General features: G+C 48.3%; 2 protein-coding genes across 4 annotated transcripts in view; one reads left to right on the top strand and one right to left on the bottom strand.

Moving 5' to 3' along the window:
- The window catches only part of POLR1C (RNA polymerase I and III subunit C), a 12,554-nt gene extending 8,541 nt beyond the window's left edge, over positions 1-4,013 (top strand). Inside the window, exons 2-9 of the mRNA XM_029965041.1 lie at positions 48-119; positions 331-438; positions 966-1,098; positions 1,217-1,336; positions 1,545-1,697; positions 1,869-2,018; positions 3,249-3,365; positions 3,692-4,013. Of these exons, the coding sequence (XP_029820901.1) occupies positions 48-119; positions 331-438; positions 966-1,098; positions 1,217-1,336; positions 1,545-1,697; positions 1,869-2,018; positions 3,249-3,365; positions 3,692-3,810 (972 nt within the window). The 3' untranslated portion in view covers positions 3,811-4,013. The remainder of the gene's footprint in view (positions 1-47; positions 120-330; positions 439-965; positions 1,099-1,216; positions 1,337-1,544; positions 1,698-1,868; positions 2,019-3,248; positions 3,366-3,691) is intronic.
- A 1,726-nt stretch (positions 4,014-5,739) lies between these two features.
- Positions 5,740-17,717, bottom strand: part of XPO5 (exportin 5) — a 29,717-nt gene continuing 17,739 nt past the window's right edge. For all 3 annotated transcript variants that reach the window (XM_018085200.2, XM_018085201.2, XM_018085202.2), the window contains 12 exons: positions 14,193-14,293; positions 12,981-13,077; positions 12,444-12,580; positions 11,744-11,841; positions 11,232-11,278; positions 10,941-11,035; positions 10,017-10,079; positions 9,457-9,539; positions 8,602-8,709; positions 8,284-8,421; positions 7,975-8,139; positions 5,740-7,423 (listed from right to left, as the gene is read on the bottom strand). In XM_018085200.2, coding sequence (XP_017940689.1) covers positions 7,283-7,423; positions 7,975-8,139; positions 8,284-8,421; positions 8,602-8,709; positions 9,457-9,539; positions 10,017-10,079; positions 10,941-11,035; positions 11,232-11,278; positions 11,744-11,841; positions 12,444-12,580; positions 12,981-13,077; positions 14,193-14,293 — 1,273 coding nt within the window. In that variant the 3' untranslated portion in view covers positions 5,740-7,282. The remainder of the gene's footprint in view (positions 7,424-7,974; positions 8,140-8,283; positions 8,422-8,601; positions 8,710-9,456; positions 9,540-10,016; positions 10,080-10,940; positions 11,036-11,231; positions 11,279-11,743; positions 11,842-12,443; positions 12,581-12,980; positions 13,078-14,192; positions 14,294-17,717) is intronic.

Here is a 17,717-nt window from a genome sequence, read left to right as displayed (position 1 = left end):
CGGAGCCCGCACTCTCTCACGGCCCCGCCTGTGCCCTCTCCTCGCAGGTCCACACCACCGACTTCCCCGGAAACTACCCCGGCTACGACGACGCCTGGGACCAGCAGCGCTTCGAGGAGGTGGGTGAGCTGCGCCGGCGGCCGCGGTGGGTGTGCGGGGAGATGCGGGTTCTGGCGGGCTGTAGGTGGAGTTGCTGTTTGGGATGCGGGTTCTGGCAGGGCTGTGCGTGATGTGCGGGCGAAGATGGCGGTTTGCCGGGAGCTGTAGGTGGATATGCCGGGTGATGCGGGCCCCGCGGCCGGCGTGACCCGCGGTGCGCGGCTCCTGCAGGCGTTCCGCGTGGACGTGATCCGTGAGGAGGGGGACTCGCTGGAGTTCGACATGGTGGGCATCGACGCCGCCATCGCCAACGCCTTCCGCCGCATCCTGCTCGCCGAGGTACCGCTGCTTGCGGGGGTGCTCGCCTGGGAGTGCCAGCTTACGACTTGCGTGATGGGGAGCGGGGAAGATCCAGCCTTTGTGGATAGCTGCAGGGTTTGGAAGAGAAGGACACGTTCATTCCGCATGTGTGCCAGGAACCCAGAAGAGAGGGCTTAGCAGCATGGGCAATGCCGCCTGTTGCACTTAAGGGTGCTGCTGGTGGTGTCTATGGGTCAGCCTTTTGGACACAGCTGTGTTGCAAACCAAACAGAAGCCACATAATGCTACCAAATACTAAATGGTTGATGATGCCTCAAAGCCCTTTCTCCTGCCCTTCACCTCTTGTCATTGATTGTTTAAAAAAAATAGGGAAGGGGTATATGGGATGTAAGGGTATATTGGGTCCTCTGGCTTGGCAGAAATACCTCTGAAAATAGCCTGCATGGCAGTTATTTGTGGGAGAGGAGGGACGCTCTAGCTGGCTAATCTGTTGTCATGTAGTTCAACTGTGGTCTTGTACTGACTTGATCTCTTGTCTCCCTGAGGTGCCAACGATGGCTGTAGAGAAAGTCTTTGTGTACAACAACACATCCATTGTGCAGGATGAAATTCTGGCTCATCGGTTGGGCCTCATCCCAATCCGAGCTGACCCTCGGCTCTTTGAGTATAGAAACCAAGGTGAGAGTCTTGGATTAAATAGAAATTTTGAAAGTTTCCCTCAAAGTAGGAAATCAGGTCATGTGAACTGAGCAGAAGTGTGATTTCATAGAGGCTCATGGGGTTCTTCCCTTCCCAGGAGATCAAGAAGGCACAGAAATTGATACTCTGCAGTTTCAGCTGAAAATAAAATGCAGCCGAAACCCTCAGGCAGCTAAGGAATCATCTGATCCTGATGAACTATATTGCAATCACAAAGGTGAGATCTTTCTTAAAAATAGGTGCTGTTTTCTTTGTTTTTTTGGTCTTGAAAGACAGGATTTGGGCTGTTCTCCTGTGCGCCCTGTGTGTGCACAGGGAGAGAGCTGATACCATTCTGCTCAACTTTTTGCCATCTCCAGTCCTGTACAGATCAGTGACCTGCTTTGAGACAGCAGCTGGCTGATGCTTGTGGCTTCTCTTTGCAGTGTACAGTAAACATATGACATGGGTGCCCTTGGGGAATCAGACAGACCTTTTTCCGGATGCTGACTTCCGACCTGTTCATGATGATATCCTCATTGCATTGTTGCGACCTGGACAGGAAATAGATGTGCTTATGCACTGTGTCAAGGGTATAGGTGAGTCCTGGGGCAGAAGGAGCAGGAATGTAAGTGCTTGGACTAGGGCACTGCTGTGTGAAGGGGAAGGGTGGAGAACTGGCTTTCCCCCTGGAATTTTAGGCCCTGGCATCCTTGCACTCTTGTTCCCTGAGGCCTGTTCTCATCCTCAACTCTTAACTCTTCTTGCAGGTAAAGATCATGCCAAGTTTTCTCCTGTGGCAACGGCCAGTTATCGACTGCTTCCTGACATTACTCTCCTGAAGCCTATTGAGGATGAGGCAGCTGAGACATTGCAGAAGTGCTTTTCCCCTGGAGTCATTGAGATCCAGAATATCAAGGGTACTTCTTTTTTGCTCTAAGTGCTTTGATCCTTACAAGCTTTGGTTGAGACCGATTCAAGATTAGAGATAAACTTTGTAGTGACAAAAGCATGTTGTGGTGTTGCCTTGCCGGTCAGCAACAGCTCATACTCTTCTGAGCCTGGTTTTATGGATGAGTGACTGCCACATGCAGATGTGTGGGGTGCTGAACTGGGATCTCCCTGAAATGCTAAGGCATTGGATATGTGTCAGACTGAGAAGTGAGCTTGCTCCTTCCAAGCAGCTGAGTGTGGAGAAGGCTTCCTGTGTCCTGCCTAGGGGTACATGCAGGCTTTGCGTTTGGGTTAGTATTCCAATCCACTTAGATGCAGAGGGGAACCAGGTTCTAAAACATTCCCATAAACGGGATTAAGGCACAAACCAAGCCAGATGCTGGGTCTCAAAATGATAATTCGACTTTATTTTGTAACACAAAAGAGCAGAGAGAAAGAAGGAAGATAAAAAAGTGGGAAAAGCTGAGGGTAACTGTTAAAAGCACAGGACAGGAGTTACCACCACCATGAAGTTCTGCTGGCTTGCAAGCTGGTAGATCTGTGCTGGGCTTCTTCCCTGGTCGCCTTGTATCCTCCGAGGAATTAGCTGAACCGACAGGGTAACGGAGTGGCAGCAGCTCCCGCAGCACTCCTCAAACAGCCCCCCAGCAGTCCCCAGGCACGGCCTTAAATACCCTCGCAGTGGTAGCCCCTGGATATCCATTGGCCACTTCACTGGTATCCCAGCAAAGGTCGCCTGGTAGCAAGATGGACCCTGAGAGTCCATTGGCTGGTTCCCTATCTCCAAGGAAGATGCACCTGGCATACCTTATTTGGGAGAGTCCTTCCCATGTTTTTTGACTGTAACGACTTTCTGTCTTTTTTGCTCATCTGCCCGCCTCTGCTACCTTGCTAGGTGCCTCCTGGAGCTTTTTCAAGTAGCTTGGCTCCTGCAGCAGCCTAGCTGTGGCATCAAGGCTTTTTAACTCCATGCTCAAGACAGTGGTGAAGCAGACTCCATCTTGTAATCAGTCCACTACAGTTAGTTCTGCCTGGCTTGAGTTTCATTTTGGGTATATGCCAGTTCTTTCAGGTGGTGGCATCCCTGCCTTTGCTGATGGGGGAGTGAGTACCTGTTTGAGGGGTAAGCACCTGTGTGACCACAAGGCACCCATCTGCTGCAATTTGCCCGCCTCATTTCATCTTTTTCCCTTTAGGGAAAAAGGTGGCAAGAGTCGCCAATGCACGGCTGGACACATTCAGCAGAGAAGTTTTCCGTCATGAGGGTCTGAAAAACCTTGTGCGCCTGGCAAGAGTACGAAACCATTACATCTGTAAGTGTCCTGTTCCCCACAGAGCCCTGCCTGGTTTGTATAAACAAGAAGAGAATGGCCAGCATGTATGGCTGGGTTTCTGCCTCCTCCCACCCCCTCATCAGCATTCATACATTCATATTCCAGTGGGTAACTACTGAGGTTGTGGTTTGGTGTTGCTTTGGGATTGAATCTCTTTGTGCTTCCTGCTGGCAAATGTAAGCTGTTTGGCTGTGAAGATCTGGCTTGTTACAAGTGTGGTGTAAGGGAAGGTGAGGGACAGAAACATGGAGCCAGCTGCAGGCTGAAGCTGCCTTGTGGCTGTGTTGACCTGTGTCTCTGTGCAGTTTCAGTGGAGTCGACGGGTATCTTGCCTCCAGATGTGCTGGTGAGTGAAGCCATCAAGATCCTGATGGGAAAGTGTCAGCGTTTCCTGAATGAGCTGGACTCTGTGCCTATGGAGTGACCAGGCTGTAGATGGGAAGCATATCCCTGCACTGCTCTTCCGGGCTTCCTGCACCTGCCCGTAGGGGTGATTCCTCTTCCATAGGCAAGAGGCTTGATGCAGGCTTGCCAAGAGTCCTTGGACCATCTCTTTGGATTTGTTTTCTGTTGGTAATTAGCCTCAGTGAGGAGATATGTTAAAATAAAGGCTTTTCTTTAAAGCTGTCTCCTTCTGTGCCATTTGCAATTGTGAAACTGTAATACATGGAGAACAAAGTGACAGCAGGTCTAAAGATGAATAATAGCATTTATTTTAGATTGTATGCAGTATGTAAAGAGGCCTGATATGGCAGTAGGGTGAAGCACTTCAGAGCAGGTCAGTGAGATTTAATGAGTTGGTATCAGTGCAGGGCTGTTTGTGGGTGTCTCAGACCAGCTCTGGCATAGGTAAGATGTTAGAGAAAAGGCTGTGCTGTCAGAGGGCTGGAGAACCTCCCTTATGAAGAAACTGAGAGGGCTGGGATTGTTCAGCCGAGAACAGAAAGTTTAAGGGAGACTTTATTGTGGCCTTTCAACATACAAAGGGGTTGTGGAGAAAGACTTTTTTCCAGGGCCTGTAGTGACAGTCTAAAAGACAATGGGTTTGAACTGGAAGAGGACAGATTTAGATTGGACATACGACATTTTTTACAATGAGGGTGGAGGCAAGTTGTCAAATAGGTTGCCCAGAGAAGTTGTGGATACCCCATCCCTGGAAGTGTTCCAAGAACAGGTTGGATGAGGCAGCCTGGTCTAGTGGAAGGTGTCCCTGTCCAGGGGAGGGGCGTTGGACTAAATGATCTTTTACAGTCCTTTCCAGCCAAAAGAGTCTGTGATTCTGTGATACAGCACTGGGTTTCTCTGTGCAAAGGTGAAATTTAAAAACATGCTTGTAAGGCTGTCCCTTCTCAGATATCTCAGGAAAAGGCATTTCATCACAGGTGTTAAATTTATTTGTCCACTGTTCACCCATTCAGTGACTGGGCTGACCTTGAAGCAGAACTGAATGGTAGAGGGCAAGTGACAAAGGCCTCTCCACCCTGGGAGGACTGGCAAGGTAGTCTAAGTGGTGAGCACTGTTGTTACTCAGCACAGGATAGATCTTGGCTTGTGAAAGTCTCTTGACAAGCTGATGAAGGGACTGGAATTTCAGAAATGTCTGGGAGTTACTGGTGTGCCCCAGTTGCTTAAGTCAATTCACACTATAATGCTAGAATTCAGTGTAGCAAATGATTATTTCACTGGGATATAATTACTTCCACTGTTAACGTTACAGGTGGCAGGGTGAATATGCTGTAGGGGAGAGGTACAGTTGGCATCTTGGCTCCAATTCCAACCTGTCCCATGTCACTGTTTTGTTTCAGACCCATGCATGTGCTGGGTCTGTCCATGTGTGTGTATGTATAGATATGTATATATACACATAGATACATGTGATATATACACACGTACACAAACATATATATCTATCTCACAAGATACTGCTCTTCCCAGCAATAGCTAGGGTTGGGCTTGCAGGCTACTTCAGTAGCATATACACCTCTCTGAGCTGCTGTTTCACATATTTCCCATGCTGCCTATGGAACATACCCTGAAATAGCCCAAGGGTTTTGCTTTGGCAACACATTCACCTCAAGCTACAAACTGGGACCCAGAATTAATATAAACTAGCTGTGAGTGACATGTAAGTACTTTAAAATGCAATTTACCCCTCACCTAATTTAACTACGTAGTCTGCAATGGTTCATCCCCTCCTTGATAATGAATGTTGACTACCAGCAAAGGTGCCCCCTTTTTGGTAGGTGGAATAAGGAGTGCTGAGCAATCCTTAGGCAGGCAGCGTGGGCAGACCACGGGCCTCAGATCTTACTGAAACAGACAAAAGAATAAAAATGAAACATGACACTGTGTGTATGAAACTGGAATAGCTTTATTGACATTCAGAGGTGTAACACAACCAGTTCAGAGACAGCTTCGGATTTAAACGTTCCTACAAAAAAGGTTTAAAATCCATTTTAAAAAACTCCCTTGTGTCTAGCATGAAGTCACAGAATGTTAAAAATATCACAACACAATAAATACACCCAGTCTTTGCTAGAGCCAGGAGCCATGTTAGCTCCGAGGTTAAAGTCTGAGGCCAGGAGGAAAGTGGAGGGTGTGCTGGTGGAACAGCAGGGGCAGGAGGGTGAGTGGATTCCCAAGGCCTGCTCTTCCTATCTGCACTCCTACACCTCCGAACTCCAGCTTTTTTGTCCAGTCTGTCCATGTTGAGACACCACTTCTCTGCCTACCACTACTTATTACTTGTTCTGCCTCCTGGATGGCAAAACTGCCTGCTACCTCTGGACTGACCCTCCCAGCTCCTGTGCTAACACTAGGATAGATTGTGTGAACCAGCTTTGCAGACTGGAGTGGCTTCATAGAGTCCCACCTCAGCTAGAACCCAGTTTCTGACCTGGCTCCGCCCTGTGAACTGCAGTGTAAAGCCCACTCCTCCTGCCCCACCATGCAATTCTGTGAGAAGTACCAGAGTGGGTAAAACCAGGGGCTAGTCATCTCCACTGCAACAGGGTGAGGAGATCCCTTTTGGATTGCAGGTGCTTCAGATATTGGTCCAAATTTTGTGTACCCTGCACTGGCCAAGTTCTAGTCTACAGGGTGTGGTAAAATGAAAAAAAATAATTAAAAAAAATAATCTGCCCTGCTCCCCCTGAGAGATGTCCAAGAAAGGCTGGCACAAAGTAAAAGCCTTCCCTTTGGCTCTGGGTAGAACAAACTGTACGATCATATCTATACATATATATGTATATATATATATATATGTGTATGACAGTGTCTGCCTCTTTCTAGAGAGCAGTTGCACCTTAGAAAGGCTGATCTCGTGGGAGATCCTAGAGCACTGCTAGGCTTCCTGGCACACAGCCCTCAGCCCAAGGCTCAGCATCCTGGAGGGAAACGGATTCATCAGAATACCAGTCCGCTAGGGACGAGTGCTGATAAACGTGACAGGAGTGTCCGATGTGTTCCCTACAAAGCCTGGCTACTAGCACCCAGAGGAAGATTAGGGTAGCCCCTTTTCACATGGCACACTACTCTGCCTTTTGCATTAATCCTAAACCCCAAGGGATGAAGAGGTGGAGCAAGAGTGACCCAAGGCTACAAGATGACCAGGCTTTACCTAAAGGAGTCTATAGGCTCAGCTCCCACCTTGCAGAGAAGCAGAGGTCTAAAAATGCTCATCCAACGGAGGATAAAAAATCAGGGGAAAAGTTTAACAGACTGCTTCAAATGCCACTGCAGGTCCCATCCCAGTGTAGGGAGGAGAATGGGACAGGACCCGTAAAGGGCTTTATTCAGACGAATGCTTGTGGAGGCGTGACAAGGAGAATCTAATGTGCTTACTAGGAGGAGACAAAATATAAGGTAGGGGAGGAGATGGTTGCAGCATCCCAGGCTCAGGGTTCAAAGAGTACGTTGAAGCCCTCTCCATCCTCGTTTTCTAGCACATCTGTCTCCAATGATGGCTTCGCCTTTTTGAAGAGAGATGGAAGGTTCCGGATATGAACCTCCTTGCGGAACTGCTCCCCAATGGGCTTCTGCAGAGGACAGACAGGCAGGCATCAGTCATTACTGTCTTCAGACCCCCACTCAGGGACAGCCTGCTTGCAGATCAGAGCAGACCCCAGGTTCTGAGCAACTCCTAGGCCTGGACCCTGTGATTGCATTTTGAGGAGTCTCAGACCTGGCCTTTCACAAGTGCCAGGGCACTGAGGCAACCACCAGCATACCAGCTCCCCAGCTTCTAATCCAAGGCCAAAGGTTCCAACACCACCATCCTCACAAAAGCCTAGAGATGACCCAACAGCCTCATTCAAACGTTTTATCACCCTGTTCCTTTGGGCACCCTTGTGCAGGGTACCCACTACCTCTCAAGTGAAGGGCCATTGATAGAGGGGCTGCTCAGTCTGTGCTGCCATCCCTGCTGTACCTCCAGGGTGAAGAGAGACAGAACAAACACTAAGAACATGCTGCAACAGCCTCCTTCCTGGGAAGCAGGGTGGCTGGCGAGAGGCAGGACAGCCCATCACTTCTGCAGCATATAGGTGTGAAACAGACCAGGTTAATTTTCCTCTAGGACATCACCTACCCCAATGCAACCTGTGATGAGGCGCTTGAAGTGATCCTTCCGGCGCTTGTCTGCCACCTTCTGCAGTGTTGGGTTGAGAAGCTTTGAATCAAACTGCTCCAAAGAGTCCAGCTGGATATCTGGGATCTGCTCCATCACTGCCTTCAGCTCAGCGTAGCGAGGGCGCTGCAGGGAGAAGTACAATTAACATGGCTCTGCTAGGCAAGCAGCCCTGCAGGGCTCCTCTGCCCCTACCCAAGCAGGCACGGGATTAGTTTTCCACCACCCCCCAGCCAACCTCACATTTGGCTGAAGGACAGGATTTCTCACCAAGGCCTCGTAGATCTGAAAAGCCAGGTTGACAAGAGCTGCCATGCAGCCATCGTGCTGCCCGTGTACCTGTAAGCCCCTCAGCACGCTTGTGAAAAACCAGGACACGGCATCAGGCAGGAGGTTTCCTGGAAGCACCTGGGGAAGAGGCACTGTCAGCACTGCAGCAAGATACCGACACATGACTGCATTTCTGCAACAGCTCGGTCTTCCTGAGGGAGAAGGTGCCCAGGGGTGAAGTTGCCATGCTTCTCACAACATCCAGAGCTTCGTCTCCCAACCCTGCCAGTACTAACCCCTTCTTCCTCCCAGAGGTACCTGTTTAAGTAGTGGCCAGCAAAGCTGTGTTGTGGTTCTTTGGCAGGACAAGGTGTCCTTCCAGGAGAGGGATGTGTAGGCAGTGATCAGCACTGCAGTGCAAACATCCTGAAAAGGAGTCAGAGAGGACCAGTCAGAGGAACTATTTCCCACTTCCAGTGTTCAAACCTGAAGGGAGCCAAGAAGCAATCCAGATACCCTGCAAGAGCTCCTAAGGGCTATCTTCTGAGAATCCTGCATCCTGAAGGTGCTCAAAGGCACCCAATGTGCACCATCATAACCATGAGGGACCACTGTCAAGCACACCTGCTCCCTTCATCTCCCTGGGAAAGGCCCTGGAGTACTCATGGACTCCCATCAGCTGCTACTCTTAAGTCACTGCAATAGCTTCTGCAAGAGCTTCTGAGGCATCCACAGCAGAGGAGTACAGAGGCATTGGGATGAGGGTACTCTGTAAAGTGGATGGTGTTAACACTGTGGCTCCTGTACCAGCTCAGGCAGATTTTATAGAAATAAAAAAGAAACAAAAAGGCTTCTGGATGAAGTTCTTCCTCATGAAGACTGGAGCCCAGGATGAAGGCAGAGCCAGGGAGCACCCTGGGGGCTGAAGGCCCACAGCTGTCTTCCCCAGAGGGGCTGAAACTCTGTAGCTGTGTGTTGTACTGGATCCCAGTCCTCATTTCCTTTGTGGCTTCTGCAAGGCCCTTAAAAGCCGTGCACGTTCCTAAGAGATGATTCTCACACTGGGGAGCACTCCAGCAGCCTCGATCTCTGCAGCAACGCTTGGCTGCACAATAGACAAGCGTGACAAAGAGTGCAGAGAAAGCATGGTAGAAGTCAGACCATGGCTCTTACCTCTTGCTTCATCAGACACTTGCCAAGCTCAGTGAGCTCTGCACTGGCAGGGGGGGTCACCTCCGTGGCCATCGCCTCATCATCTGCAGAGCAGAGCAAAGGCAGCACTGTGAACATGGCCTCCCAAGGACTGAGGGAGAGAACAGGGAGCCTGCAAGGACTAAGATGGGAGCCAGGAGCCAGCACACAGAATCAGTATGCTGGCAAAGCTTGCCCAGAATATCTCTTTTCAAGCAAAAAGCACCCACCCTTGGTGGGGCAGGAAGGGAGCCCAACTAGCTATCTTCAGGTCCTGGGAAGACTGCATATCCCCCTCTTCTCCTCAGCATCTTAAGAATCAGCTGCTGCAACCTGTGAACCCTACAGCACATTTGTTCCTAGGCTAGACTAGGTTTTTCTATGGCCCCCAGACACACTGGGCAGGACAGAGTTGAAGACTTCTTACAAACCTATACCCCTCACATGGAACTTCCAGCAAAAGGCAAGCCTCTCCCTCATGAAACAGGAAAAGTGCTTGTGTACACCAAGGGCAGGAAAGGCAAAGGTAGGCATTTACTCACCATCTCCATCTACAGCAGCAGTAGTGTTATGTTCAACATTTTTCTTAGAAACACAGCAAACAGCTGCAAAAACAGTTGCAGGTCAGAGAAGCGGAAAAGGGAAGAAGCTACTTCAGAATATGCAGAGATAATCCTACAGACTGATGGGCTCACAGCTGCTTCAAGCTACCCCAGCTGTTACACAGAACCTGAAGAGTGGGGAAGCCCAGTATAAAAGCCAAATACTGCACTCCCTGGAAGGCTGTAACACCCCACCCACAGCATCTTCCCCAGTGGAACCTGCTGCACAGTGGCTGCTTCAGACTACTGAGAACCAGGAACATGCAAAACCATTTGAAGTCCATAACCTGAGAAGAACACCATTTTAAGGCAAAAAGGCCAATCAAGAAAGAAGATAGAAGACTGATGATCTACAATCTCTATGTGGAATCAATTTTCCAAGCCTCTCTGCTCAAAGCCATGTTGACAAAAAAACATTGGAGAAATGGACCACAAAGAAGGGAGACAGCTCTGGGGGAGGGACTATTCCCTCTGTCTTTAACAAGAGACATGGCAATTGCCAGAAACAGAACTGCTCTACACTTGGGTTGTCCACAAATCCATGTCCCCTACTGAGTTCCAGGGAGAACCAGATTTCAAAGGACTGGACTTCTAAAGGACAGTGCCAAAACCACAGAGCCCTAAAAGCTAACAAAAAAAAAAAAAAAAAAGGAAGAAACTCTCTTCTGAAGGTTTTTAATAATTTCTTATTAGGTTTCAGCTAAGATTTTGACAGGGCTAACTGTCTCACACCTGGCTTCTAAAGACTATGTTAAATACCACTGACCATTATAGTTAAGTTTTACTGCAGTTTGGGAATGCCTGTTGTCTTCTCCAGGGAAAACTTCCCAATAATCCCAGGGGATCTAGCTTGATTTCACTTACTGACGAGATCCATGACTTCTCGGGTCAGCAGCCTGACCAGCTGTTCTTCAAGCATCTCCTGAGACTCGGGGTTGTCATCTGCAGCATCATCCTCACTGAGGAGAAAAAATTTTAGTTTGAAGGAAGTCAATGTCTTAAAGTATCCCCTCTGCCTAAGCACAGGGAATGAGTCACCACAGTGTTTTCCAGCCCTCTGCTGGCAGGGCTGTTCCTGGGCAAAGGCTCACATAAAAGACCAAACCTCCATCTCATTCCCCATTTCCCCCTTTGTACCTAGGGGTGGAAGCTTACCAGAGCATGGTTCGCTGACTGATCACTTGCCATTTCTGGGATAACCTCTGTTCAAGACAAAAGGAAAGATTTAATACCTTCTTAAGGAGCCATGCTGCACACAATGCAAGGAGACACAAGTGATAGCTGCTGACAAAAGCACAAGAGCTTTAAACACAGTTCTCATGCCAAGACCCATTTTGAATGGCAGAAGAACTGCTACCAACTGTGCTGGCTGCAGGAATGTGAATGAGTTGTCAGGAAAATGGGAGGACACAGGCAAAAAAACCCCACAAAAATTCTCATGGCTGCAGGTTGAGGAGCTAATGTCCACGGGTTTGAATTCACAGCAAGGGGTGCTGTGCAACAGCCAGAGCTTAATACACCCCAAAACATCATCAAAATCATTAAGCATCGAGGCTCTGCCCTCATCTTTTCTGGCTCTGTAGAGACAGACATTCTCACATGTTCCTGTCAGCTGCTTACAGGGAATCTGGGCTGTCAAGAAACAGGCATCAAACGAGTTTTCTTACCATGTGCAGATAGGTAAAGAGGGGTCCCAGCATGGGACAGACAAGGGTTTCGTAGTATTCTGAAGGGCAGGAGAGTACCAAGGGCTTCACAAACACACCTGCACAGACCAATTAAGGAAGAGATCCAGCACATAAGGCCAGCTGCTAGGGAAGACTGCCACACTACCCAAATGAGCCCATTTCACTGGGAGGCCAAGAACAGACACCTGAAAGCCCATCTTCTCACAGCTGTCAATTAACAAGTGGCATCTCTAGACGCAAGACCATGAGGTATTCAGATCCTTCCCCCGACAGTTCAGCTGAGAAATCTGAGGGTGCTTAACACCCATTTCCTAACTGTGAGACTGAATGTCCAGCCCTGGAAAGTGGGTTGGGAAACCCACATGATTTCCCACACAAGCACACCTTACTGCCAAGCTCCTCATTATCCAAGCCTCCTTGGCCCCCAGAAGGCACTCCCCACCTCTCACGATGCCTCCAGAACCACATAAATCCTTTGCATTTACTGTTTCTGACCCCAAGCACTGCTGTTTCTGCTCATGCCCTCCTGGGCTCACACCTCATCCACACCAGGAATATCCCTGCTTTTTTACCTCCTCAATCACCCTTCTTTGTCTCAGCTATACTGAAAACAATGCAGGTTTCCAGTTTATGTGTTCAAAGCCTCCCTAGGTGGCCTGAGGCAGTGACGGAAGGATACGGAGCATGGGACGAAGTCTGTAATCAGGAATGTTGTTGAGGTTGTTGAAAGCAGAGCTAAGGAGCTGGGTGGCGAGACCCTCAACGGTGTAGAAATCCTGTTGCATGGAGGGGCCTGCATTTCCCAGGATGTGAAAACTTCAACAAAAAAAAACAAGTTAGTTGCAAGTCTGCTAGATAACAGGTACCATGTCTCTGGCCTGCAAAGGCTACAAGTACTATCACCTTGAGATCAGCTTGTTGCCCTGTTCTTAAGCAAATACTATAGAGAATTTTAGCACCATATCTCTTTTTTTCTGGGAGACCTGCAGAGGGACAATGAATTCAGCACTGAAGCACCACAAGGTACTTTCAAGTGCTACTGTATCCCAGCATGTAATTTAAAGAGACAAACTATTAGGTAAGTGCTCCAATCCAACTACCTAATTGCATCAAAATCGCATCAAAAGTCTAACTCTAAAAGAAGTCAGGCCCCAGCAACAGCCTACTGCTTCAGCTGTGCAGTGTTGGATGTGTGTGAGAGAGCTGGTGGTCTTACCAGTTGTCGTAGAGGGTACAGAAGAAGCCCTGCATCCTTTCTAAGACTGTTTTGTAAACAGGAGAGTCATAAAGCTCCAGCAAAGGCTGAGGGAGACCTGTGGGAAAGAATAATCTTCAGTTTCATTAATGAGAGCACAGTGCACCTTCAGGACATGCTGGGCAGTCCCTAGCCAGCTTAATGGCAGCGAAGGAAGATTGTGGCAAGTACAACATGCATCCAAAATGGAAGCGGTGCCACAACCCCGGGCCAGAACCTCCCCTCAGAGGTCAGACAAGTTCAGGCTGGTTGTACCCAGAGCAGAGGTGCTTCCACTGACGTTGTTACAGCTGCCTAATTTCTCCAAAGGAAAACTTAGTCAAGCTATCAGAACCCAGTCAGCAGCAAAGCTGACAGTTCTGCAGCTCCTCTAATAGCTCATCCCTTCAGGTTTGTATTCTCTGTCAGGACACAAACTACTGTTGAACTATGACATTAAGAAGTTTGGAGCAGAGATCAAGGCCCTGTTGCTTTATGTGCAGGTGTTCACAAACAGAGTTTATAGGTCATAGAAAAGAGGTAAAGGAAGCATGTCCTCATTTTACAGATATGAAATGGAGCTAAGAAAGACAAAGCAGCTTCCCCAAAATATTTCACTATCTGGTCAGGACCCGAAATTAAACCTCAGTTTCCAAAGTCATGATCCACACTTTATCCACAAAGGCCACCCACTTACTTCTGCTTGGCTGTAAATGCTTCTGTGTTCACAAGCTCAAAGTTGTTTTAGGATGGTTCCAAAAGCCTCTTTCTAATATGCTGTCTGGAAACAAATGACAGGGCCATACTGCACAACTTGGCTCTTGCCCTCCAGGACAGGTCTTTGCACCAGCACTCAGGGCTCCTGCTGAGTACTAATTCTGCTCAAAGGCAGACAATTACAGCACCCCCCAGGTTCTGCAGCCTGAAATGCTATGTTGCAGAGACCACTACCCAACTGAGATAAGCAGTTTGGTAGGGTATCCTTCGTTTTTATGCAGAAGAAATCAATTTGTCTGAGACCAATAACTTATTTAACTTCTTAATTTCAGCAGGTTCAAATCACACCCGAGATACAAATACTATGAAAAAAATGCCCCTCCAGCTCCTTTTCATTTCCACTGCTATGGATGGACCACTAACTCAAACACCTCTAAGAATCCGTCCACACATTCCTCCCGAAGAGAAGCCTCTTACCTAGAATGGCATTCTTCTCCACCTCCAGCATGTCCAAGGCCTTTGCAAACGTATCCCCCAGCCTAGCCATTATCTCTGGCATGTAGAGATTGTTGTGTGTCCTGAAACAGAAAAGCACTCGGTTTATACTCATGTAAGTGAACCCCTTTTTGCCCTCGACAGTGCGATCCTCTCCTTCAGCTTGTGGACAGCTCTTCTGAGGCAGATGATGAGGAAGGTGAGACCAAGCACGTGTGCATGGGATCCCCCTTCCCCACCTGCAAAAATATTGGGGAAGCTGACCTGACAGAGACATGGAGTGACTCCACCTCATGTCCTGAATCTCCTGGCTGCCCCTTCCATTTACTTCAGTTCATCCCACCCCTTGTGAGCACTGGCAGTAAAAACTCCCAGCAATTCTCCAGTTGTTGTTGGGAACAGCTTATTAGCTTGGCCAAAGGGATCAGAGAATGTATTTTTAAAACTGACAAGACATCTCAAAAGATCTTCTGCACCTAAGGCCCCTTCAGAGGGAAGGGCTCTTTCAGCTCCAACATACACACACTGCCCCTCAGGGATGGGTCACAGGCCCCAGAATGGCAGGTGGCACTGGAGGGACTCTACTGAGAACATCAGTCTGATCAGATGTTACTCATGGCAAATGCACGTGCCCCTTGGACAACATATCCAGCTGCGAACAATTCCGCATGATCAGGAGGCAGCCAGTCAGCTTTCCACAAGGGACACCAATTCAGCCATGGGTGGCTGGTTCTTGCCATCCAGGCCAAAATGGGTCCTCCCTCTTAACCAGGGCACTGACACTCAGAGCTGGACTTGGCAGGGGGTGTCTCTCTCACCTACCTCTCTCCTTTGAGACCTCAGACCTCCACTGTGGGTGTCGCCAGCTGCACACAGCACAAATCCTGCAGCCTCCTCCAAAACTGCAATGCCATTGTACCTGCTGCTAGAGGTGATCAAGGGCAACTCAGTATCTCCCCCTCGAGCAGCGTTTCCCAAAGCAGGGGGTACATGGGAATGGCTGGGGGAAGGGAGCGTGGACAGACCTCAGTATGTTCTCCAGTCTCAGCTTTCACTCATCTATTAATGATTGATTTTTAATTTTTTTTTAAGGTCTATGCTCATAATCCTGGCAACCCCAATGCAGTGATGTCTGCCTGCATTTGCAGAAAGCCCAAGTTGGCTCCAAAACAGCAACTATCCTGTTTCTCTCTGCAAGTGTTAAATACTTCTCTGCTCACTGGACTTGAGGAAGGCAAGTATGGAACCTTCATATGAAAGGGCTACACAACAACTTCTTCGTGACTCATACTCTCGTTCTGGGCTGGACCTAACCCCATGCAACAGGCCTCAAAGGGACACAGGATGATTCTACTCTGCCAAGAGGGGCCAGGAAACAGCCCGGCTTCCACTAAAGTTTGGTTAATGTTGTTCCACCGACTCAAAAAATTGTGCATTTCTGCTTGAGGCTATCCTGAAACCTGGCTACTAAAATAATCTCTTGTATTTCTCCTGCCCACTCCATGCCAATGTTCATTTGCCTCATGCTGGGTAGAAAGACAGCAGGACAAACTGAAGGACTGTGGAATTGTAGTGGTGAACCTTGAAATCTCACTGCTCTAACTCCAGCAGGATGGGCCAGATGGTCATATCCTAAAGGAGTGGTCATGGTCCTTAGTTGTTTCAGAGTCCTTGAAGCATTTTCTCAAGTTCAGAGGGCAGATATTCACTCACAGGCTGAACTCCCTTAATACTTCAGCAAGTTCCCACTGGTAATGGAGGTAAAATGGCCAACCAGCTGCTTCCCATGTGAGTTAGAAAAACATCCAGTAGCCCTTATCCATGATGATGTAACCCCTAGGCATGTTCCATGTGAGACTCTGCACTCCTGGGCATCCCACACACAGGAGAACGTGGAACAACAAAATTCAAGAGACAATTACGCTTTAGAAAAGACAAGCAAAGGATATGGCAGGACTTGGGGGATTTTCAGTGATGGTCACAGCTCTGCTAGAAAGAGCCTCTGATGCCTAGAGAGATGAGCTTGAAGACCAGAAGATGTGTCCTTTAGGACAGTCCATGATTGAAGAATCTTTTCCCAAAGCTGGAGCCATATACATGGAAAATGCCTACAGCACCCATGTCTATCCAAGAATTCTTTCATTTGGTAATGTCAGTGTCTCCTCATCAGGAGTTCCAAAAAAGCCTTTGTCTATGCAAAACATTTGCTGAGCCTGACCAGTCCATTTGTAACAAAACAGGAACAAATCCCAGCACAATAAAGGCACTGCACCAATCAGTTCATGCAGCTACTGACTGCAGAGATGCACCTTTTTCTAAAAATGGCTGAAAACATGATTTGCGTTTAAATTCAGGAGCGAACATTTTAAGCCAGAAGCTAGAAAACACCTAGATGAAATAAGGTACCACAGAGGACAGGAGAATTATCACTCTGAAAGCTACTAGCAGAGATTAACAAAACAACCTCAAAATATTTCAGTAAATACAGCTATAGAGACAAATCCAGGTAGGTACAAAAAGATGCCACTCAAAACTACCTGATTTTGTCTTGTTACCCGGACTGTCATTCTTCTCAGTCCTTTGGTCTCATCCAAGACCTACATTCAAGCTACTCACCACCCCAGTAAAGGCCCAGTGGCTTAATGGTTTTCACTGCTTCTGCCTGCTAGCACAGAAGAATGCCACACACCACCCAGAGAGCAACAGACTCACCTGCTCAGTCTGCAAAATACCCTTTCTTTGCTCACTGCTGCCTGACTTGGTGCTCAGTTCAGCTGCTCAGCAGGATCCCTGCTGCTGCTACTTGCAGATCTGCTCACACAGAAACCAACAGTCTCCAGGAACTTCCACATCTGTCCCACATAAGCAACACTGGACACTGCTTATCCCTACAGAGAGCTGCCTAATGGCACAGACCTAAGAAAAGCATCTATTCCCAAGGAGTAATGCAACTATGTCCCTGAAGGTATCCTCAACACAGGCAGCTTTCCTGCCAGCCAGCCTTCCTCATATCCCTATACTTCCTGCCTGGTGATAGGCTGCTACAGATTCCATATTCTCCTGTGTTATCCACATTAAAGAGGGCCTGAGGAAGCAGTACTTGGAAAAGGCACCTACAGTTAGCCAAGGAGAGAGCAGGAGCTCCACAGCACAAGATCCAACATTTCCAAAAAGACGTGTCATCAACATTGGCACTGAACAACTATGAGCTTGCAGTTGTCATACAAAGAGGCCTCTGTATCCAGCAGTAGTGATGGAAAAAATGAAGATCCACTGCTCTTAACACATCATTCATTGGTTCCTGTTGGAGCATCCAGCCTTAAGAAAAGCCTGGATACCTCTGAGTGAAGGACAGGCTGCTCCATGTATGTTACTACCACATACTCAGAAAATATTCTGGCCTGCAGGTGAGATATTGAGGTACTGGTTACAGAACATAATTCACGTGTATTCTTGGCAGTGGTAAACAGGTAGGCACAGGGTTTCTGCTTCTCCACAGGTACTGAT

The sequence above is a fragment of the Manacus vitellinus genome, unplaced genomic scaffold (genome assembly GCF_001715985.3).
Source record: "Manacus vitellinus isolate BGI_N305 unplaced genomic scaffold, ASM171598v3 scaffold_8_pilon, whole genome shotgun sequence".
Classification (NCBI taxonomy): Eukaryota; Metazoa; Chordata; class Aves; order Passeriformes; family Pipridae; genus Manacus; species Manacus vitellinus.
The sequence above is the reverse complement of the archived record's forward strand: the minus strand, read 5'-3'. Positions and strand labels throughout refer to the sequence as shown.